Source organism: Sturnira hondurensis, unplaced genomic scaffold (genome assembly GCF_014824575.4).
Source record: "Sturnira hondurensis isolate 20B ecotype Veracruz unplaced genomic scaffold, ASM1482457v3 Scaffold0015596, whole genome shotgun sequence".
NCBI lineage: Eukaryota > Metazoa > Chordata > Mammalia > Chiroptera > Phyllostomidae > Sturnira > Sturnira hondurensis.
In genome coordinates, this window is record NW_028088227.1 from 11,374,906 (window position 1) to 11,399,577 (window position 24,672).

Consider the following 24,672-nt stretch of genomic DNA (forward strand, 5'->3'; position numbering starts at 1 on the left):
GGCTGCCATCAGGAGACATTGGTGATACACGTGTTTGTGAAGTGGTTGCTCTGTGCCAGGTGTGTTCTGGGTGCTGAACAGGATAATGGAGGACCAGGTAGCTGCCAGTGGGGGCTGACTCTTTGGTGATCCTCATGTCTAGGTAACAGTGTTCTGATGCTTTACCCTTCTACCAAACCATGGCACTTCCTCGTGTTCAATGCTGCATTCAGTTCTGCCTGTCAGATACCTAATAGTATTTTGAGAAGGTTGAAAGGGTCATTGTTGTTGCTCAGAGGAACCAAGGGGCCACCACCTGTGACACAAGTGGAAGCATTAACACCTCCAGTCTGGCAAATCCCAAGACATGAGTATGTTGTAAAGATAGTAAAGATTAAACTGTGCATGTTCATGAAATTCCAGAATTCCAGAATTTGGGGAGAGCTCTCTGAAACTTGGAAAAAGAGAAACACAAGCCAGGAAAAGAAAGCAAGCCCCCTAAAGTGCCAGGAGTAAATTAAACCCCAAGGAGGTGACCGATGGAGCAGAGATTTGTCTTCATTGATCTAGAATGGATTATCCTGAGGTGTTGGGGTTCTTCTCCAACCTGGAAAGGCTGACAGCCAGAAGGCATAACAGAGGAGCGAGGACATTTGCTGGAGTTACCTCCATCAGGAAGCCTGTGGGCTTCCCCCAGCCCTCTCTCTGGGGAGTAGAGAACAGCCTTCTGTATATATTATAATCACAACCAATCCCAATTCCCCTGGTACCTCATTTGTCCTTTTGTCTCTTGAGAACATTATGTATAAAGTTGCTTTACTGTAATTGTAGAAAATCTCAACGTACTTCCACTTATAGTTGGGTAATTTATAGGTATATAATGTAACTATCAAAACCCAGATTGACTAGGACATTCCTATTTATTATTGTTCTTTTGTATTTCCAATCTTTTTTTCTTAACAGTCTGACTCATTTGACTTCGAGTTCAGTCCTTAGAGAAATACATTCTTTCCCTGCTCCAAATACAACGTTTTTTTTTTTTTTGAAGTTAAAACCGTTCCGTAGCACCCCACTCAACCTTGTTTGCTTTTCCTCCTCTTGTACCTGTCTCACTTCTCTGGCCTCTAAGCCTGCAGAGGGTCCTTCAAATCTGGATCTTTCCCCGCATTGCTCAGCGTGTCTCCAATGTCATCTTCTCCCATTCCCTAAGTGGGAATTTCTCGAAAGGCCAGTCCTCAGACGTTTGTCAATCCCCTTCCATTCCTTTGCTTTGGCTTGAGTTTGGGCACAAGAAAAGTGAATTGAACAAAGAGAGGTGACTCAAACATTTTGAGCCTGGGTCTTTTGGAAAGTAATATAATTGTTAAAAATTAAAGAGTTATACAAGGAAATTATTTGGTGAGAGGAGAGAAGGAAATAATGCAGTTAGTCCCAACATAAAACTTTAATGTGCTGGCAGAATAGCCAAGTGGGACTGTCTGGTAGGCAGTTTGAGGTGTGATTTGATGCTTAGCAGAGAAAGTGAGGCTGGAGGAGAGGTTAGGGTCATCCACGTGGAGGTGGGAGTTGAAGTCCAGCAAGACAATGACATTGCTCCAGGGGAGAGAGTGGAAAGAGAATGGAGAGGGCCGGGGACAGACTCTGTAAAATGTCCAAATTTGTGGGTTGGGAAGAAGAAAAAGAAGTGATCAGAAAATTAAGAAAGGATGATGATGTTTGAGAGAGTAGAGGTTTTAAAAGCAAGGATCGGTCGGCTTCGGCAAATACTGTGGAGAGCGCACAGGAGAAGAGGAATTCTTTATTGTTTTTTAATTTTTTAAATTACGGTTTACATTCGTTATTAGTTTGTATTAGCTTCAGGTGTGTAACATACTGATTAGACCATCATATGCTTTACGAGTATTCCCCCCGATATTTCCCGTACCCATCTGGCACCACACACAGTTATTGCAATACTGTCGACTGCATTCCCTATGCTGCACTTCACATCCCACGACTGTTTGGCCACTACCGGTCTCTGCTCCTCAATCCCTTTACCTTTTTCACCCGGTCCCCTGACACTCCTCCCATCTGGCAGCCATCAATCTGTTCTTCATATCTATGAGTCTGTTTCCGTTCTGTTTATTTTGTTCTTTAGATTCCACATGTAAGTGAAACCATATGGTATTTTTTATTTCTCTAACTAATTTCACTTAGCATATTCCCCTCTAGGTCTAATCATGCTGTTGCAAACGGTAAAATTTTATTCTCTTTTTATGGCTGAGTAATATTCCATTGTTTGTATGTACCCTGACTTCTTTATCTACTCATGTATCCATGGGCACTTAGGTGGCTCCCACAGCCTCGCTATTGTAAATGCCACTGTAGCGAAAACAGGGGAACGTATATTCTTCTGAATCGGTGTTTTGGGTTCCTTCAGATATGTACCCAGCAGTGGAATCACTGGGTCACATGGCAGTTACTTTTTTAATTATTTGAGGTAACTCCATACTGCTTTCCACAGTGGCTGCACCAGTCTGCATTCCCACCAGCAGAGCACAAGCGTTCTGCTTTCTCCACATCCTCCCCAGCACTTGTTTGTTGATTTATTGATGGCGGCCATTCTGACAGATGTGAGGTGATATCTCACTGTGGTTTTAATTTGTATTTCTTTGATGATTAGTGACTTCAAACATCTCTTCATATGTCTATTGGCCATTTGTATGTTGATTTAGGTCCTTTGCCCATTTTTTAATGGGGTTGTTTGTCTTCCTGGTGTTGAGTTGTATAAGTTCTGTATAAGTTTTGGGTATTAACCCCTGAGATGCATCGGCAAATATGTTCTCCCATTCAGCAGGTTGTCTTTTCATTTTGTTGATGGTTTCCTTCACTGGGCAATAAGGTTTTAATTTGATGTAGTCCCATTTGTTTATGTTTTCTTCTGTTTCCCTTGCCCCAAGAGATATATCAGTGAAAACATTACTGATATTTCTCTGATACTCAGAGAAATGTCTGAAACTTTACTGCCTGTGTTTTCTTCTAGGATTTTTATGGCATTCAACTGGAATTTATTAAATAAAGTAAGATCAGAATTACCAAAATTTAAAGTTTCAAAGAGCAACAACTTCTGATAAGATAAAACAATAACCACGAGAAATTAAGAAGACAGAGTTAGAGATGGATTTCAAATCTTGGATCTTTTTTTGTTTTTCTGGCTTTGACAAGCCATGTGGAGGAGATCGCTAAAGAGAAACTGAAATTGGGAGGGGAGTGTTATATCAGCAAGATGGAATTCTGGGTAGTTAGTCTCTGCTTTATGGATTTGGGGGACTTAAGTGAGGCCTTTGACCGAAGTCTGGGGACTCAGTTAAACAGTGATTTAAATATATTAGTAATTAAGGATTGCACCAAGGTGATTTGGGTCTTTTAAATTATGCTTTATTTATATTTAATAGTTTTAAAATGTAAAGATTAACAAATGTGTATTTATTTAATTAATTATTATGAGTATACATAAATAAGCTGGAAAGTATGTTAATTCTCATTTTCTGGCTTAACCTGCCCGTGGGAAGCCTGCCTCGCTTCAGACAGTGAGATCAGAACCACAGCAGTAACTTCCACCTGATGGAACCCAGCTCTGGTATTTGGAGGAAATAAACTACACACCTATAAAGTGGGAGCAAACATTCCCGTGATTATATTTCTTAAATTCATACAGATAATTTTATTGGAGATTTGATCATTAAACAGAAAAAAAATTTAAGCATCTGTTTTGAAGATTTTGCTTGAATAGAAAGCAGTGGATGAGGCCATGTATTTTCTAATTGCTGTACTTGAGGCGTATAATTTATTACAATACAATGAAATGCTGAGATCTGGTATGTTTGATGAGTTTTGACAAAAGCATACAGCCATGTAATCCACACCTCTATCGAGATGCAGAAGGGTTCTCAAAGCTTTCCTCCCACCTCTTGCCAGTTGGTTCCCGCTCTCCCACTCCGCACCCCCACCAGAGGGAACCATTTTTCTGATCCCTTTCACCATAGATAAGCTCTGCTGCTCTAGAATTGAATATAAATGGAATGTACAGCGTGTACTTTTTTGTGTCTGCCTTTTTTTAACTTTCATTTTAAACTAAATATAGATTCACAACATGTTGCAAAAATAGTATAGAGCGGTCCTGTGTACCCGTCGCCCAGCTTCTGCCATAATTATAGCACGTTACTAAAATAAGGATGAAAGCGATAGGGTGCGACATGATTATTTTGGCTTATTTTGCTCATTAGCATATATCTTGAGATTAGATGAACATTTTTTTGGTCACAATCTTTGGTATTGTTTATTAGGCTTACTAATGTTCTAATGATGTGCTTGTTAGTGGGAACAGGACAGCTGTTTACTACCTACGGAGTTTCCTGCGTGCCTGTAAGGGGCACCCAGCAGCCTCTCCCCCGATGGCCATGGGAGAGGAGGCAGTCGGAGCCTCACTCTTCCCTTTTTTGGGGAGGGGCTACATGTTGGCAACTCACTTTACCTCAGATTCTCCAGAGACAGCATGTCTGAAGATTCAGGGAGACTCAGAGGCCCCAAACATAGAATGCATGAGATTTTTGAACTGGGAAATAAGAGGAAAAACTAAGGCAGAAGAGGAAGGGGAGAAAGCTATCACCATGGTTGAAGGATTGTAGCTTCAGCTGCAGCAGGCATGCCTTCTGCCCCTGAGCCCCCAAATCAGACTTGCCCACGCAGTCACAGGCCACTGTCACCCCTGGAGAGGCAGGGGACACCTGTGCTCTCCAAGAGGAATCGAGAGGCAAAGTGGCCGAGAGGACTATGCTGCAGGAAGTCTCCTCACAAGGAAGGAACTGAGAGTGGGAAATACGTATTCCTACTCCTGCAGTTTCTGGGGGGAGCCATTTGCTTTCAATTGCTGTCATATCAGTTACAGCCTCATCTCTTCCTTGTAGACATATTAGTGTGGCAATAGAGAAACATCACTACCTTTAACATGTGATTGTGAAAATCAGTGTTATTACTTGGTCATTCTTATGCATGCCTTTCAGACTCATTTTCCTGCATTGGCCTTCAATATAGTTTATATGACATTCAAATTTTCAGCTACACTGATACATTTAATAGCCACAACTAGAAGAATCAGCTACCTACTCACTTTTCCAAGGTAACTGACCTAGGGGCAGTAAGTGAAGAAATAATAATAAACATAGGCAGACATTAAACAGAGTCTCAAAGTAGGACACGGAGGGTTTGAGGAGGACAGAGCCACTTCCTGCCAACATAGGGCACCCACGGAAGGAATGCGCTAAACAGGCTCCGTGGCCAGGCACCAAACGTTATCGAAGATTCTGAGTTGATATTACTTTCACAGGCATAGGCCTTAACTCCAGTGAAATGCTTAGGAATTTTGGGCACTAGTGGTTTCGTGTGTATAGTAGCATCTCGTCGATGGTTTCTTTGTTGTCAGCCAGAACTGTATGATCATCTATGAGACAATACGAAACTCCTTGGGTTACCACATAGGCTCTGGTTTTGGCATATATGTGGTCTCACTTGGGCACAAATCCAAAAAATGAATGTGCTTTTATTAATAGAGGGACATGATTTTGTTGAGGTTGGAAAATGGTGTGGGTTTGGTCTTAAATCATTTGACACTGTTTGTGGTCTCTGGCTGTGTTTATTCTTTCACATCAGTAGGAAGTGAACCATTTTGCAGTTAGCAGTTAAGTTCAGATAAGGCTCAAGGGATTTGGGTTATAGATATTCCAGATGATTGAGAAATAAAATGCTTTTAGAGACAGCCGAAAGAGTGGGGGAGGCAACAGACAAGGAGTTGGAGCCCCAGATACTCACCTACCTGGTTGCTGGTAAACTCTCTGGGCTTCAGTTTTCACACCTGAAAATTGAGGCTCACCCTGGCTGGTGTGGCTCAGTGGATTGAGTACTGGCCCACAAACCAGGGGGTAGCCAGTTCAATTCCCAGTCAAGGCACATGCCTGGGTTGCAGGCTAGGTCCCCAGTGGGGGAATGCAAGAGGCAACTGATTGATGTATCTCTTGTACATTGATGTTTCTCTCTTTCTCCCTCCCTTCCCCTCTCTCTAAAAATAAATAAATATTTTTTAAGTGATGCTCATAATACCATTTTGTCTGCCTCCTAGGGTTGGTGCAGGGAGCAAATGCGATCAAGCACATGAGATAGCTTTATGAACCATGAAGTAGTTGCTCAAATTCTTTTCATATAACATTCAATGTATAAAAATAAATGAAACTAAATCTTGACGCTGATTTTGGTAGAGGAAGGAAATCAACTTTCAAACTGTTAATGGCACAGTTTTCAATTGTATTATGTTTCAAAGATTTCTTTGAGAGCTGGTTTTTTGAAACTGGGAAAACATTTCTCCAACCAACAATGTAACGATTGATGGTGAAGTTTTCAGGCTAGCTAGAGAGCCTTTTTAATTTCTGATGCACCTAAACAGGAGCTCTGTGGGGGCCTGCGAGTCACAGGCTCCTCTGCTCTTGGGCAGCTCTGATGGCTGAATGCCTTCTCGGGCAGAATCTGATGCGTTCTCTGGAGACCGGGAACTCTGAAGGAGGAATAGTTCAAAAGAAAGAGAGAGGGTCATCCACTGGGGAAATGAGCAGTATGTGGAGGCTCAGGTGGGCCGACCAGCCCTTCTCACCCGTGCCCACCCCAGTGCATAGAGAATGCTGGGAACGGAGCCACACCTGCTGGGTCTGTGTTGTCATTCATCAGTCCACTGTTCTGAATCAGAAGGGCTTCCTATTTAAAGATTTCTCATGTTTACTAAGGTTTTTCAATTAATACTTGAAAACTAATCAAAATTGAAAATCAAGTGCTTATAATTGATTGGAAAAAATAGATGCTAAATCTTTTGCCTTCTAATTCTGCTGTGTTGAAATACTGTTTTAGCCTTTATAAATCATCTAATCACTTCTTAGTTTAATTTTCCCTTTAAAATGGGTTCTCCTAATGTGCAGTGCACAGTGAGAACTTTGAGGCTCAGTGAATTCACTGTTCGACAGGACAGCTTGGCCCAACTCACCAGGCATTTTACATGCGCATTCTTACTGGTGGAAAGAATTAGTAGTACCTCTTACGTCAAGAAATCTGGGGAAATACAGATAGAAAGAGCTGCCTTGAAATGAATACCATAAAGTAGTAGAAGGTAGCTCAGTCATTTTTCAACAGATAAGTAACCAGAATCACACTGGAATGTTTCTTCTTTGACATGTACCAAAAATTTAGGTCCCTTTTTGTCCCAGACATCATCTAAGAGCTGCTACCCAACATGGACACTTAAAATTGTATTAATCCTCATTGTGGGTTATCAGTTCCACATTCTCCTTTTTCTTCTTCCCACTGGTTGCCCTTTTGACTCAGTACAGCTGTCCCGAGGGGTTGCAGATTAGGAGATGGGAAAAATAAAAACTAATATTCCTGTTCTTTAGTTTGCCATTCTTCATGAGATGAGTTAAGAGATTGGGAATTGTCCCAGGAAGTCCTTTAGAAACGAATCAAGCATCTATGTAGACATCTTGTACTTCTTTTTTTTTTGTCATAAACTAGTTGAGATGGTTTAAAAGGTTACATAAAATATAAAAGTACATAACTAAGTGGAGTTAGCAACATTGTAAATTAGAATAGAAAGTTAAGGAAGAAACACATACATTTTTCTGAGCATAAAGCCCGGGCTTTGGTGACCTCCCGCAGGCCCAGTGGGTGGACTTTCCTGGGGGCTAGGAACAAAGACTGCTGCAGAGCACACGACTCATTAATAATGATTTCCGCACATTTATCTCTTAAAAGTTGGAACGACATTGAGAGTTAAGTGGGTTGACTTGGAATGCGCCTCTCCTGTTACCACAGTATTTAGCTAGACTCTCCCCCACTGATCTTTTTACATTTTCCCCAGAAAAAGCCACTTGACTGTGCTCAGCATTCACCTCACACCACCCCTGCAGGGAGCCTGGCAGCTAACAGCCAGCCTCTCCAATGAGGGGCCTTTGTGGCTCCATCTGCCTAGTGACCTCCTCCTGATCTTCCTCCCTCAGGGGTTTAAACTCCAGTTTATCACCAGGCCTCTGCTAATCCAGGCACTTTCTTGCCAGAGGCTTCTTAAAGGGGAAACGCCTCCCTTTCTGGTTCCCTGTCCCTTTATCTCCTCCCTTCCCTTCCTCTCCTGTCTTTCTCCTCCTCTCCTCTTTCTCCCCCTTCTGCTTCTGTGTTTCATCCAGCCAGCTTTTCATGGGCATATTTACTGTCCCCTGAGTTGAAAGAAGAGCAAGAAATGGTTTGTACCCCAGAGGAGTTAATCATGGGAGAGAAGATCCATGAAACAAGTAGTTATGACTCTGTGATGGGTGTGGTGCAGGCATGGACAGGGTGGTTTGTTAACTTGGAACAGGATGTGATCAACTGTTGAAATCTCTTCATAGAGAAGTAAGCCTGAGATTGGTCCAGAAAAATGAGCAGAAGGTGAGCAGGTTAAAGAAAGGGCACAGGAGTTGATGGAGGAAGACATTCTGGACAGAGGCAATGGTCTATTCAAAGGCTTGGGACTGGGGAAGGATGAGGACATTGCGTGTGGTGCAGAACCTGAAAGCAGGGGAGAAGGAGGAGGAGGTGAGCCTGGAGGGCTGAACTGTACTTGAGAAAGCAAAACAACTTTAGGATATGGACTTTGCCCAATAGGCCACCGGAAGTCAGAGGATGCCTTTGAATAGGAAAGGTCGGGTCTTGAGATGCTCCCTCTGGCAGCAGGGAGACCGTGTGGGGAGATGAACCTGACAAGGGAGAGACTGTGGATGGAGCCCGGTCAGTGAGCTGTAGAGTTTGGGGAAGGGATGAAACAGGCTTACACTGAAGTCAACCACCTGGTGATGCAGAGAAGAGGTAGACCAGTTGACTGACCGGGTGTGGCAAAAGGGGGAGGGAGCTAGGTGCCCAGAAGAAAGCCACCCCGTGAATGAGATAAAATAGGGAATACACAGAGGACACGTCCCCCTCCAGGAAGTCTGGTTTTCTTTTATCCATTATTTTTTATTCCTTTTCTTCTTTAAAATCATCTTAAGATGAATTTACTTCAGAAATATTGGTTAATATGGTTTTCTGATATCCTAACCTTTGTGTTTACACTGGGGCTTTTCTTTGTAGGCATTCACCTCTCCATTTATTCCATCCACAAATATTTATTGAGGACCCAGTGTGTGCCAGGTACTGGATTTGGGTCTGGGGCCAAATGGTGGAAAGACAGACAGAGATGTGCCCTCCCTGGTGTTTCCAGTATAGAGGAGTAGACAGACAATCATGGGAGAGACTTAATGTTAAATAACATAATACTAAATAGTGTGTATGTGGTATGAGAGGAAATCTGAGGGGTCGATAAGAGTCAGATTGTACAGGGCCCTGTAAACCATGGGCAGGAAACAGAATCTTATCCTCGGAGCAATGAACAAAAAGCCAGCAGGGCTTAGGGTGACTGAAAGCAGAAAGGCAGAATTCTGAGTTGTTTCTGAGGCTTGGAACTTGAGCAGCCGAGTTGATGGTGGTGTCACACGTTGAAGTATTACTGTATATTTTTCAAGTGTGTGGTATATGCTTCACATGTTATTCTACCAGCATCACAACTGCCAGTGTGGAGGTATCTAAGGTATTGTATCTGACTGAACTAAGAACATTCATTCCACGTAGTGTGATGTTGCAGGAAATGCACGGGGATCTAAAATCAGATGGTGTGTTCTATATAAACGTGTGCTTTCACTCTTGTGTTGGGCCATTTTTAAGAGTTGCATTTTGGAGGCAAAAGAACCTTGAGCTTCTTAACCTTTTCTAGTGTGGTAAGAAATAGAATTGAGGGAGAAAAAACTGAGGTTGGAACAAGGAAATAAAAGCTCCTAAGAAAGCTGCTGTCCCTTCCACTGACGGTGTGTTCCACTGGAGGGTAGATGTGGGGAGCAAGATGGCTGTAGTAGATCAAGGTAGCAATCTGTGAAGACTCGGGGACCAGGGCAAAGGAACTGGCCCTGTATGCCAGGTTAGAATGAGTGTCCCACAGTCTCCACGGTCTCTGAGCACTTAGGTCAGAATTCATACGGGCATCTGTGCTCTTCAGTGTCTGAGTGGAAAGCTGGTGAGTCATTCCTTGGAGTGACGGAAACCAGCAGCGCTTGCTGGACTGTCTGGGCTGTCTCCAAAGAAGGAGAACAGGTAGAGCCAGGCTTGGATGATGAGAATTTTCCATCGTATGGTGGTGCTGGCCTGAGAAGCCTGAAATGGCTTATTAGCTTTCACAAAAGACCCATTCCTTAGTTTAGGAGATCACACTGTCAATTCATGGTTAAGTGGAATGCTCACCTTGTTTGCTTCCCCTCCAGTGTTTTGGATACTGAAACTTTCAGGGAAGCATTTACCAAATTGTGCAATTGACTGCAAAAGACTTGCACACATTTATTTGAAACACTGTATTTGTTCTTTCCAGCTTTCAAGATAGTTGTACTTCAATAAAATTTTTTGTTACTGTTGTTACAATGAAAAATTAATCAAAGCATATCATTTTAATAATTGATTTCAAAGTTAATTAACTATGGCTATAATGATGCTTTATATCAGCAATTTTCAACTAATATGCCACAAAATTTTTTTAAGGATTTTTATTTTATTTTATTTGTATTGTTGTTCAAATACAGTTGTCTCCATGTTCCCCCTCCCACTCTCTCCTCCCATTCATTCCCCCAGCCCACCCACCACGTCGGCTTTGTCCATGTGTCGTCCTTTATACATGTTCCTTGATGACCATGCTCTTTTTTCCCTTCGTTATCCCTTTCCACCTCCCCTCTGGTTACTGTCAGTTCTTAATTTCAATGTCTCTGGTTACGTTTTGCTTGCTTGTTTTGTTGATCACCTTCCACTTATAGGTGAGAATTTTTAAAACGTGCAATACCTGACCATTTAGCCATGGGCACTGACTTCATTTTCCCTTAGATTGTCAAATAAAAAAATGACAAAAGCTAACAAAATAATAGCTGTCCAGTGTGGATGAATCAACATTTTTGTCAGATTGGGGGGAAAATTCAATACATTACAGTGCTTTACAGAATTTTAGTAATTAGTTTATGTGTGCCATGAGATGAAAAAGGTTGAAAATAGCTGTTTTATGTTGGCACAATGCTCACAGTGCACAAAAGCAGTGTCACGTGTTTTCCATTGGAGTTACACAGCCACCCTGGAAGTGAGCAGGGATTGTAACACCCTTTTCACAGATGAGAAAATGGGGAAGTTGAGAAAAATGGAGTGCCTCAGTCACATAACTAGGGAGAGATTTTGGACTTGAATCGCCATCATTGGACTCTATGGCCAGTGATCTCTCTCCTGCATTTTGGGTGTGAAGTCCCACAACAAAGGTGGGGAAGACACCCAGGATTTCTGAGCCGTTGTTAGGTAATCGGCACTGGCAAAGCCATTCCCACCTCTCATCTCCTGGAATCCTCACAACTCCATGGCCCTTATCCCAGCCTCCCTTTACTGATTAAGGAGAATGTGCTCTGGGAAGTTAACGCACTACCTCCAGCTAGTGCGTGGTGGGGCTGGGACTTGAGCAGCCCGGCTGTCCAACCCCTGAGTGACTCCCTTAACAGGTAGCCTGCCTACACTATCCTGTGAGGAATGAGCACAGTGCATATTATACGGTTATTAGTAACAGCAATATTAGTCTTATGGACTTACTAAGTTGTTCTCTTCTCCACTTTTAGACAAAGGCCACAGTAGAGAGTTTCCCAAACATTTTTTTTTCACAAAGTAAGACAAATTTGTAAGAAATCAGCAATTGCCACTTAGAAGAAAATAAATGAAACTAATGGTCTTAAATAGTATTCTTTGGCCACAGCATTCTTTGGGATGAGACGTTTCTGATCTACGGAACCGATGTGGCGTGCTACAGAGTCAGGAAGATCGTGTGTATGTGACGAATGCAGATCATGATTTCTATAACCCTGGGGGGTCGGTCTACTAACTGATTATTAGCACGGACACTTCACTCTTTACCTTTGAATCCATGTAGGTTTTCTTTGTATTCATTGCTTGGTTTTCCTTTTATTCCGTTTGTGCCTACGCCCGTGGTCTCTGGTGGGAAACCCGTAACAGATACCATGAAACTTGCGGGGTGAGTGGTGCTGTGCTGACCGGTGCTGTTATAACTTCCAGTTTAGAAGAAGTGGCCCCAACGTGCTTTCATCCTAGATAACTGCTGCACTGAGAAACCTGGTTGATTCGCCGCTGGCAAGAAGTAAGCTGCTGAGTGTCGGTGCCCTCGCCCAGCTCTGCATGCTGATGGGACAGTACATGAGTGACAAGGACGTCTGCACCAATATTGCCAGAATATTCAGGTAGGTGGACTAAGAAAACAAAGTGCCTTACAAAAAATGCCAATGCTTGGACTTAGGTCATCTTTAATATTTGTGCGTGTGACAGGCGAGGAATCCTATTTTCTTCTTACTTCACCTGGCAGCAAAGGTAACTAGCAGCCCAAGTTCAAAATGAGTGATTTAAGCTAATGACTTCATTTCCTATGTATTTCTCATGTAATTTTAAAGCCGTGGATTATAAATTGCTTTAGTTCTTTGGTGAGTTGTGAGTTATCCTAGTGTTCTTACAAAACAAACAAAAACGAATTCTGTGGTTTCTTGGAGATGAAGGACTCTCTCACAAAACATGACAGACTCTTTGATACACTTGGAAACAATACTTATGGGTTTTAACTCACAAAGGGGACTATTGCTCAGAAAGTCTGATCTGATTATTTGTAAGAGAATTTTATTTTATTTCAGTTGTTTAGCTAAGCTTCGGTTCACTCATTAACTGGTTGTGTTTACCCTTATTTGACTGCAGACATAATGATCATGTAAAGCCAGGTTGCCTCAAAGCAAGATGCCAAATTTAACAACTGTCTTTAAATTATGCTTCTACATTTCCTTCGTGATGCTCTTTGCCAGTGTTTTTCTGTAATGATCCTTCTCAAGAGAGACCTGGCCCTTGCTTGAACTATATACTACTGTAGTTGTTTAAAGAAATGGAAAATTTCCTGAAGCCTGCATGGGTAATTGACCCCTGTTTGAGAATGCACTTTACTGAGCTTTGTGCTGGGTACTTAATAACTCCCACTTTGAAGCACTGTGAATTATAAAGTGTATTTTTGAGTATGGTAGCATGTAGGGATCCAATTGGGTATTTCCCACATGGACGGTCTATTGTCCCGGACCTTCTACTGACCACAGTACCCTTTGTTCACTGATGTGAAATGCCTCGTCAATTAAACATAAAATTCTGTACACTCTTCGGTCTGTTTCTGGGCATTCATTTGGTCCATTCTCAGCCCAGCACCATGCTGTTTTACTATTACAGATTTACCTTGTCTTGCTAGAAGAGAAGATGAATCCATCACTTCTTTTCTACTTTAAAATCCAAATTCTCCTTCTCTCTTCCTTCTGAATTGGAGAATCAGCTAAGGTCCATGATAGGAACTTCGGGGTTTTCCATGGACCTGCACTGAGTATGCAGAGTAACTGGCATGGGAGTGGGGAGGTTGACGTCCCTAGGATACTAAATTCTTCATCCACAGATGAAGTCTTTTTTTATGATGTCTTCTTTTAAATCTTTCAATAACACTTCACAATTTTCTCCAAAAGTATTTTGCACATCTTTTCTGAGACTTGTTTCTTCATGGCTTTGCTGTGGTTATTAATATAATCTTTAAGAATTGTTTTCTGATAGGTTGCTGCTGATACATATGAATAGCATTGATGTTTGCTTATTAAGAATCCAGGCATCTTGATGAATACAGGGTCTGGCAGAAGTAACACCATTGGGTGTGGTTGGTAGGGTCTCACACAAGGTGGACAGCAATTTGGATGTTTCACCAAATGTCAGGTGGTGTGCTTGAGTGTGATATTGCTATGTTACAGAATTATATGCATACGACTTTGTAATAAAATATTTGATATAGATTACCAGCTCATAAAAAGGGGTGTTAATTTGTGCTGGACTCTATATCAGGTCTAAGGGCTTACCTATAGATTCTCTTGGAGAATAATTTTTCCCCAGTTACTATAACTCTTTTACCATGTTCCTACCTCTTTCTTTTCACATTGCTTAGGATGTCCAACGAAAAGCAGAGTGTTTGCCTGCTGCCTCTATCCTGACTTTAAAGGAAACACTTCCGTGGCTTTACCAGTTGAAAATAATATTTGTTGCAGGTTTTTATAGATTCCGTTTAGAAGGTTAAGGGAAAATTTTCCCATTAGATTTTCTTAAATGCTTGTCCTGAATCTATTTACATTATGTGGTTTCTTTTTTTTAAGTCATTAATGTAGTAGATTCCATGTAATAGATGTGCTCATGGCAAACCATTACATTTTGCTAGGCTTGGTTCACAGATATTTAGTGTAGGGTGTTTCACCCAGATCATGAGTTAGATCGACCTTTACTTGTCCTGTGTCCTCTCGGCCATGTCGGGTATATATAAGCCTCATAAAATGTGTTGGTAAGTATTCTGACTTCTCTTTTCCAGAAGAATTTGTGAAAATTAAACTTATCTTTTTCTTGAAAAGCTTATAGAACTTTCTTGAGAAGCTATTTTTATCCTGGTGTGGGTAGGTGTGAATATTGTTGACTACTGATGTACTTTCTCTAATGTCTGAATACGTAACCACATTTCCTGATTGCATTTGTGTCAGTTTCAAAAAGTTATATTTTTATATGAATCTATCCACTTCATCCAAGTTTTCAAATGATATAAAGTTTTCTCAAATATTCTTTTATTATCCCTTTAATCTCCATTATATCTCTAATTATGTCCCCTTTTATTTATTTTACTTAGTGAATACTTCATGGTGCCCACTATGTGCCAGGCACTAGACTAAGCACTTGCCAAGTACTAACTCACTTACTCATTATAACAAATTTAAAGTGTAGGTTCTATTGTTATTATCTCCATTTTATATACGAGGAAAGTGAGGCGCAGAGAGCTTCGGTAGCTCTCCCACGGTCCCAGAGATCGCAAATCACGGAGCTGCAATTCCCACCAACTAGTCCGAGAGAGTTCATGCGCTAAATCGCAATTCCTACCACCTCTTCATTGTTGCTATTGATTCCTAATTTTTATCGTTTATGAGGTTTTTCTTTTTTCTTTATCAGTCTTGCCAATATTTTTTACCTATTTTTGCAGAATCAATATATTTATTGATCCACCCTATTTTATGTTGTTTTCTGTTTTATTCCTTCTATTCTTATCCTTATTAATCCCTTTCATCTACTGTCCTTGGTATATTTTCTTCTAACTGTTTTAGTTAGAAACTTAATTCCTGTCTTTTCAACTTACTTAAGGCTATAATTTTTCTGTAAAGACTACTTTAGTTACATCCTACAAATTTTGATTGGTAGTGTTTGTAGTTTTTGTAGTAGTATAGCTAAGTGCTTTTTTATTTTCATGATAATTTGACCCACAAATCGTGTTTTTAAATTTCCAAAAGTACGTTTTTAAGATATTTTTAAAAATTGATTTCTAATTTAATTTAATTGACCAGAGAATGTGATCTACAAGATACCAGTTCTCTGAACATTTACTGAAACTCATGAGTGGCCTGGTACATGGTCACCCTTTCAAATACTAATATTTTACCTATTGATTTATCAACTAATGAGAAATATGTGAAGATCTTCTAATTTGGTGTCAGTCCGCCATATTCGTTTTGTCTGTTTTCCTGCTTGCTGGCTTGCTTTAGAAGTTTGGAAGCTACTCTCAAGGGTTTTTGCCTCAAGGCCTATTTTGCCAGGTGTTTGTTTGCCAGACAACTGCCAGGCTGGTGTCTGCTGCTGGGGGGGGTTCCGGGGACTCGCTGCTTGGTGTCCAACCAGGTTTTGTGTAAATTTCTTGGCTTGCATGTTCTGAATCATGTGGGTTTTGTAGATTGCATAAATTCACACTGTATGCATGCGTTGCAGGCTTCAGGTTTCTGGTTTTCAAAGACTGCTTCCTATTCCCTCACTCCATGCCCTGAGAGTCTACAGCAGACAGCAAACCTCCCTGAGGCTTCTCGGCTCTGGCATGTGGAGTATTTCTGGACTCCTTTTCATGTACTGGGCCATGCTTTGAAGGCCCGCATTTAAAGTAAAACAATGTGTACTTGAATTTTATAGAAGAACAAAGTTTATTTTTGTTTTCCCATTTGGCATTTCTGCAGCAAACTCACTACATACCACGACTGCTGTGCTGCCTTGGCCAACTGCCCCAGATGTTATGCCTTGTTTTTGAATCTGATAAACAAATACCAGAAGAAGCAGGTCAGTTCCTCATTTGATTTTCCAGTGTGTCTTTTCATTGGTGTGTTCCTGCAAGCCCATGTTGAACGACTTTATGTTTTAAATGTAAAGGTTTCCATTAGACGAGTAGTGGGCTGCCCCAGGAGGCAGAGTTACCTGCAGGAGTTGGGGAAGGGGTTGTTTGAGGCCAAAAAGGCCTCAATAAAATGTCTGCATGGTAGGGGGATTCCTGATTTAGGGAGGCGGTGGGGGACCACCACAGTGTTGTTCTTCGCAGTGATCTGTAGACCTCTTCTTGAGAACCACTTTAGGGTGAGGTGGGGGTACCCTGGATATTTCCAGACCGCACCCCACGCCTTCTCGGTCAGATGGGTGGGGCAGGGCCTGGCCATGCACACTTCAAAAAGGAAAGGCTGTAGGGACTCCCCACACAGACTGCTTTGGGACACCTGTACACTGTATGCCCTAGAGATTCTTCTAGCGCTGAAATTCTCGAGTTCTTCAATCTTTTATTTAGAAAATAAAATTTCTAGGTAATTATTTAAAGGAAATAAGTTGGTTATAATGGATTGGGCAAAAACCTCTGTAGTTGTTTTTAAAAAAAGGGGTGGGGGGAGAACTCACAAAGACTTCCCCTTAATACAACTATAATACTTAGTACAAATATAACTTTTTATTATAAGTTTTTAAATAGTCATTAAATGCAGTCTAATTTTATTCACCTTTTTAAAAAACTTTTAAATATTTTATTTATTTATCTTTAGAGAGGAAAGGAAGGAGATAAGGAGAGAAACATCAATGTATGGTTGCCTCTCATGCGCCCCGTGCTGGGAACCGGCCTGCAACCCAGGCATGTGCCCTGACTGGGAATCGAACTGCGATCGTGTGGTTTGCAGGCCCTTGCTCAATCCACTGAGCTACGCCAGCCAGGGTTTATTTACCTTTATAAATGATTTAAGTGACACCAACTCTTTAGAGGAGATATTTTATAGACAAAGATTATATATATATATACATTTCAAATGTGGCAAATTTTCAAAATCACATAGTAAGATTCATTAGTTGACAAATAAGTTATGTGCATACTAAGAATCTTTGTTTGTTGTTATTATATTAACAACATCAGAGCCACCTTAAGACATAACCCTATTGCCACAAAGAGCACTGAGCTTATTTGTACCCAGCCAAGTGCTTCTGCTGAGAATGACAAAATTCATCAGATTTTACGTTATTAATAGCTGTGTTTTAAAAGGTTACAGGTCTCTTTTTGGTTAGATAGATGACAAGGAAAACCCTGTGTTCTTACGGTATTATTACCACATTTTAAAGATAAAACCTTGCTTAATGGCTTAAGATTTTATTTAGTTGTTAAACACTGATTTTTAAATATGCACTTGAGTTTCTGATATTGAGTTTTTGGCTTACAAAGACTTTCCTTTATGCATTTTATATTTTCTCTAAGTTACATACATTGAAAGATTTCAAGGTGTAAGAATTTCCATGTCAAAAATGAATTTTGATTAACCTACCTTAAAGGATTCATGATCTGCTATTAATGTGTCTGTTAAGCATTTACTAATTTGTATTTTGGTGTAATATATTGTCAGAACTGAAATCTTTGGCTAAGTGAACTAACCCCATGAAGAGCTCAGGCATTCTCACTGGTTTTCTCTTTTAAGGAAAAAAATGAAAATGGTACAAAAGATAGTTTACTATAGCATTAAAAGAATTATTTTAGGTTACATAGAAATGATTTAGTTGTGGATTCTATTTGGTAATTTTATTTTGTGGATTTACTGCGTGGGTTTTCATTGTAATTTTATTTTAGCATTATGATTCTTTTTTGCTCTGACATTTTGATCGTGCATGGCTTAATGACTGCAGCTGGAGAGGACCTCTTTGCTCTGCACTAGAATTTTCCAGTGTGGATGAAGGAAAGCCCTTGTTTTTAACAGTTTGATTTCAAGTTGTCATAACCTATAATTTTTTAAAAGGAAAGAAAACCCATCAGCTGAGTACTGACAAGTAGCCTTATGGTGTCACTAACAGACACTGTTTGTTTCTCTGATTGTAGCTTAGGTGACAGCCATGTTTAATAAACACACACAAGTTCCGGTATCTTGCCAAGACAAGACATGTGAGATATCAGTGTGGTAAAGGTATGCTTTTTCTGGTTCCAGAGCCTAAGTGACTTCAAATGTAATTGGCATACATTTTTATCACACTTCCCATTGAACTACTTTTCGCCTTAGTTATCTATTGCAGGTAACTATTGGTCCAATAGTTCTCTGTAAGGCAAAATTGGTGTTTAAGAGCCATATTTTCTCTATTGACTTACATTACAATTGTGTGTTTCTATTGAAATTATTTTGGTCCGAAGAATAAAGTGCACCTTGCAAATTATATATAGTAATATACTGTTTATTCAGAACCATCAAGAACATGTATAATGTACTCCCTTAATTACCAAACTTATTTCAATCATTGTGGTGAAAACATATTCAACCATATTATAAATGTATTACAAAAAATATTAAAAATGATTTGGCCTCCTCTTGATGCTCTGGAGGATCGTTGTCCACACTGGCAGCATGGGTCTATTGATGAGGTTCTTTAAATGTTTGTCTCCTTTTTGTACACTCCTCTCTTCCCTTTCTCATGGTTGTTACCTCTGCCTTTGGCAATTTTGTCTTTGCTTGCAATTAGTAGGGAAACATCATAACCAAGCTTGTTAAAAGTAGCACTTAAAGTTTGAAATAAAATTAAATATGAATAGGCCCTTAGTGAGAAGGGCCTAGGGGACTCAGATGAAATTTCTCTTGTCACTTCTCATCCTCAAAAGCCATTTTATATTTCCAGATGTACCTCTCATGTCACTTCTCTGTTAAACCTTTCAGGACCAGTCAATTCCTCCCTCGTCGGTACATGATTTTAAAGACTTTAATGTAGCTAAAGTCTTTCCTAGCTAATATGCCCAGCATGGGGGATCCAAGCAGTGTGTCTGTGATCTCCAGCCCTGGCCAGGTGGCGCAGTCGGCTGGAGCATCGTCCTGTGCACCAGAAGGCTGCAGGCTCCAGCTCTGGGCAGGCTACCGATCTGGGAGGCAACTGATCATGTTTCCCTCTCAAATCAATGTCTCTCTCTCCCTTTCTCTCTCTCTCTCTCTCAAAAAAACCAATAAATATATCCTAGGGTGAGGATTTTAAAAAAGAAAAGAAATATTGTCCAAAACTTAGAAATAAGGTGTGGTGTGGGAGGCTGCGTGTCCTGACAAAGTCAAGCTGGGGCACTGTTTAATGGGCTGGGCTTCATTCTCTAGGAGGGTGCATCTGTGTTTAAACTTGCTATTTACTGCTCCGGTGGAACCCAGACTCTATGAAGTTACACATTAGTTTGTGGGTTTCTCTCTGGTAGACAAGATAGCCTCAAAAGTTATGATTTTATTGCCCTGTAGGTCAACAATTTTCAACCTTTTACATCTCATGGCACACATAAACTAATTACTAAAATTCTATGACACACACAAAAATATGTATTTTTGCCAGTCTGACAAAAAATAGGTATAATTTTGATTCATTCACACTGGAGGCTATTGTTGCATTGGCTGTTGTCATTTTTTGATTTGACAATCTGAGGAAAAAGAGGTCAGTGCCCCCGACTAAGTAGTCAGGTGTATTATATGTTTTAAAAATTCTTGCAGACCACCAGTTGAAAATCACTTCTGTAGGCTATCAGCCAGGTGTGTATCTCATCTATCAATCTTATCCAAACATTCTTTTTAATGCTGGTAAACACCCAGTTTTCTGATTGTTCTTGGAACCAACTTTATCATTGTATTGGATTCTTCATTAATGAAATAAATTTTTAAATATGTTATTTTATATTTGTATGAGGGTCATGTTATTGACTTTCCTAAAATTACTGTCTTCTATATATACTAAAGAATATTGAACCATCTTTGATTTTTTTTAGTAAAAGAAATAGATACATAGTTTATATTTTCCTCAAAACCAAACTGTTTTAGGAGAGCAGGGAAATTGTTCACACTACAAGGAAGTTGTTATGTGTTCAAACTACTTCCTAAAATCATTAACCCAAAGTCCCCATAGGCCTTTATAAATACATATTTCTTTTGTGACTCTACAAATGGTTATCACTGGTCCAGCTGCCTCATCCACCCTGGGGCTCCTCAGGGGTGCAGCCCGGTATTGATTAACCTGACATGATACCTGACAGAGTAGGCTCATTCATAAAGAATGAATTTTAAGTATGTGAAATGTTTTGACATCTGTAAAGTACTATAAAGTATTTTTTCTAGTACTCTAGTACTTCCATAAATATTTACTTTCTTCCTAGTTTGGAGGAGGAAAAAAGAATTTTTCCCCACACTTTTCATATTGGTGGACTGCCTTCCACAAGAGCAAAACAAAAGTGATCAATTTAAAATTCTTTCATTCCCCCTGGTCCTTTGTTTTTCTCTCTTTCCTAGAAAGACAAGTAATTTCCAGAAATTCCATGCCCTGATCTGATGTGAGTGCATTAATCTGCCATGGTTAAAAACTTTGTTACACCTAAGATTTACTTGAGCAGTTGAGGTTTGGAACTGGCCTTTGAAATGTACATCAGCTCTCCAGTAACTTTTTAAATAGAATGATCACTTCCTATAACTCTTTTTGTTCCAGCTTCAGGAAATGTTTCTGCAACACTAACCATGGGTTGTAGACACAGACTTTAGAAGCTTTGTTTTCTCTTAACATACACAGCAATCACCAAGTGGATGACAGTCAGAAAGCGTCTTTCCACCTTATCCGTGTTCTGAGAAGTTAGCGTTGTCTCTGTTGTAAAAGCCTGATGATCATTTTTGGAACCGGCAGAGATTTCATTTCCCTGAGATTCATTTTTCAATTAAAGCATGTTTATAGCTAACTATATTTTCAAAGAACAGAAACAAAAATCTTAAAGAAAGAAAAAAAAGAAAGAAGGAAGAAAGGAAGGAAGGAAGGAAGGAAGGAAGGAAGAAAGAAAGAGAAAGAAACCCTCTCTAGTAATAAATAAAGTATCTTACACATACTGGGTGGGGAGTTTTGCGGGAAGCTGTGGCGCTGCTTCCACAGCCCACCAATTCGGATATCTTGCTTGGAACCAAGAAAGCACGTAAAAAATTTTCTCATATTTTGACATTTTGCATGTTTATTTTTTGTCAAGGTAAAGTCTGACTTCAGCATATAGAATGGGTCTTTTAAATCTGTGTCTATGAGATTTTCACTTATTTTCTACATAATCTGTGTTATGAGAATTATTTACAAGGATCATAGATTTAGATTATTCTTATATAGTAATATCGTTAAAAACAGTAGCTATTAAGGTGATGAGATTTCTAATTCTTGATTTAAATCAGTGACTCATTATTGCAATCACCTGGGGAGCTTTAAGACTACAGGTTCTCAGGACCCTCCCTGGAAGATTCTGATTCAGGTCTGGGATGGAGCCCAAGAACCTATTTTTTAAGAGGCTCCTCAGGGGATTCAAATGAATGTATACCATAGGTTGGGAACCTATGGTATAAATTAAGGTGGTTCCTTAAAACAATTTTTCTTCAATATTAATAGCAGAGGGTTTTCCACAAAACCTCAAGAGATTTTAAAGTGATTAACCAAAGCAGCCACACAGGGTCGTCCTTCTCTACAGGCGTGTGGCTGAAAGCGAATCTCACAAAGTAGAAACCAACTAAGCTAAGCCAAAGGTTGGTGTAAGTTTCCCTGGTAAGTGGTGACAACCACATGCCTTCTGCCCTTTGCACCAGCAGCAGCTGGGGGTGCTTTCTTAGCTAGAGAAAATGGGATGGTGCCATAGACTCGTCTGTAAATTTTCTCCCCCAGACTTCTGTCCGAACAAGTGGTCCTGGGACTAAACCCACTGAGAACATTGATAACAGATCGATGGCCATCGTAATGATGAGGCTTCAGGCATAGGCCAGAGTGGCAGGTTCACTCGGGATTCAGGCAGGTGGAAGAAAATTCGCAGAGCCATGTGAATGCCAGATGTGCCTTTATGCACAGGTGGAGCAATCCACACACACCACAAGCTCCGTGTTGCATCATGGGAAGTCCCAACTCCCTATATACTAAATGCACACAAAGCCAGCAGGATGCCAAGATTTATATGACAAAGCATGATTCTGTGCATGCGGGCCCATCCTCGAGGCTATGGAAATACTGCTTCTCCACCTAGTGAGGGAGCCTGACTGACTCCATTTCCCCTGTGGGTGAGCACAGGGCCTCCCCTCTGGGACCCTAAGAACTGCCTGCTGAAGGGAGAACTCATTAACCTCAACTTAGCCAGACCAGCCACAAGTTGTTCATTTGGTAAACAACCACCAAGTTTTATTTTAAAATAATCATAAAATATCCCTGCAGATAACCTGCTTTGAGAAAGCTTGGACTTTGTAAGTATGCAAGAAGTAAATCTGAGGAACACTAGTCTATTTAAAATAAAACATGGTCAGGTTTACATCTCCCACTGTGCACAGTGGTGTGGCCCTGTCTGTACAGGACGGTCCTGGGATGAGCCAGTGGTGTCTGGTTCTGCAACAGTCTCAGAGAAAAGGACTGCACTGCTCCCAGCTCTAACAAAGGGCTTCCTCAGGGAGCACGAGGGGAATGTCTTCAGCTCATGTCTATGAGGTTAATTTGTCCAAGATCCACAGTGTGGCTAATAACTCTAGTTTCCATACACACAAAAAGTGAGATGGAAGCACATTTCAGTGGGCTTAACACAGTTTGAAAACTAAACTTTAGCATTAAGTAAACTATCTATTAAAAATGCTGACCAAATTTCAATTCAATGACACATTTCATTTAAGAAATATGCACATATTGTGTACTTTGTGTTGGAAACTGCATTTGTTACAAACCAAATGTGAAACAGATGGGCCTAGTAGGGAAGGCATGAGCAGGGTGCAAAGCAGAGCCTGCCTCAGGAGGTGCCTCTGACGTCAGCGTTGCTGCATTTAGCATCTCAGCAAAATACGTTTGGGTTTGTGTTTTGAAAGAACATAAAAGGGTCTTTCCCATTTCTTCTGTAAATACCTACTGAACAGGATATCTGGTAAAAGGCCTCAAATGTGACTTTTAAGAGTGACAATACTTTGCAAAGGTCATTGTCCAAAAAATTAATAACCCTTATCTATATTCTCATCATTTGTATGCATTGAGTAACTGTCTGAATAACATCTCCACTATTAGGAATGGTCAATTTGGGGGGAGGGGCATTGACATATGACTTCCAGATGTAGAACCATAATCAGAGCCTTCACAAACCCTGTCTGGGAATCACTGGACATGTCCTTGCTTGTACTGCTTTGAAAGTCATGCCTCTCTCATTCCATTCAGACTTCCTTTTAAGTGGCTGTCCCCGACCATGTGAACACCATCTGATCCAGAGTGCTTAGGCATCCGTGGTGTTGAAATGAGACCTGGAATGTCTGGACAGAGTGGGCCGAACACACACAAACATCTGCCATTTTTTTAGCTGCGCATCTCGAACACAAGCACAGCCTTGCAGCTGCCCAGAGATAACATGACCTCTCTCTCCCCTCCATCCCCTTTGGGGCCAGTGAGGATTGGTTAGAGAGGCACCTCCACCCCTAACCCTGGCGCCTTTATATGGCGACTTGGCTCCCAGTTCGCCCTCTGCCTCCTGCCTGGCAGGAGTGTGCCCTGTGGCTCTCTTCCCAGCCCCTCTGCAGGCACATTCCCAGTGGGTGCCGAAAGCATTTGGCTGAGCTTGCTCCTTTTTTTCAGTGCTGGCCTTGGTCTGCACCCCTGACCGGGTGGGCGGGCAGCACAATAAGCCCTCAGCTTGTTCATTCTTTCCAGCTCCTGCTGCTTTGCCCTTGTGGAACTGGCTCTTCCCCAATCAGCACAGATCCCAAATGCCTGATTTATGTCTGCTGACTTAAAGAATGGAACACAGTGAAATTCTAGCATTGCCTTGGTGCTTTGATTAATAACCACATTCAGAAGCATATAGTGGATGCTCAGTAAATAATTGCCAATAGGATGGATAGAGGGATGGAGGTGTCAAGCATAATCTCCTCTGGTTTTTAAATGATTTTTTATTAGACTCTGGGTTTTGAGTCTCCAATGTCTCAGATACTTGTATGTGGTTCAGCACTCATGCAAACTGTTGACCCACTTTCAGTACCCTGGGGTTAATTAGCACTTTTACAGTAGTGCAGTCTGGCTTCCTGACTAGTAAAATTTAGCTGGTCTTCTAGCCCCCTATAAGCTCAATTTATATTGGGGTTTCGATCGAGGGTGGGAAGTTGGGTAAACTTTGTAAATTGCAAATTCTGATTC

At 40.8% G+C, this 24,672-nt stretch overlaps 1 protein-coding gene across 3 annotated transcripts in view; it reads left to right on the plus strand.

The window, feature by feature from the left end:
• ARMC2 (armadillo repeat containing 2) overlaps positions 1-24,672 on the plus strand; it is a 102,328-nt gene that overhangs the window by 56,135 nt on the left and 21,521 nt on the right. For all 3 annotated transcript variants that reach the window (XM_037065004.1, XM_037065006.1, XM_037065005.1), the window contains exons 11-12: positions 12,235-12,380; positions 16,233-16,332. In XM_037065004.1, coding sequence (XP_036920899.1) covers positions 12,235-12,380; positions 16,233-16,332 — 246 coding nt within the window. The remainder of the gene's footprint in view (positions 1-12,234; positions 12,381-16,232; positions 16,333-24,672) is intronic.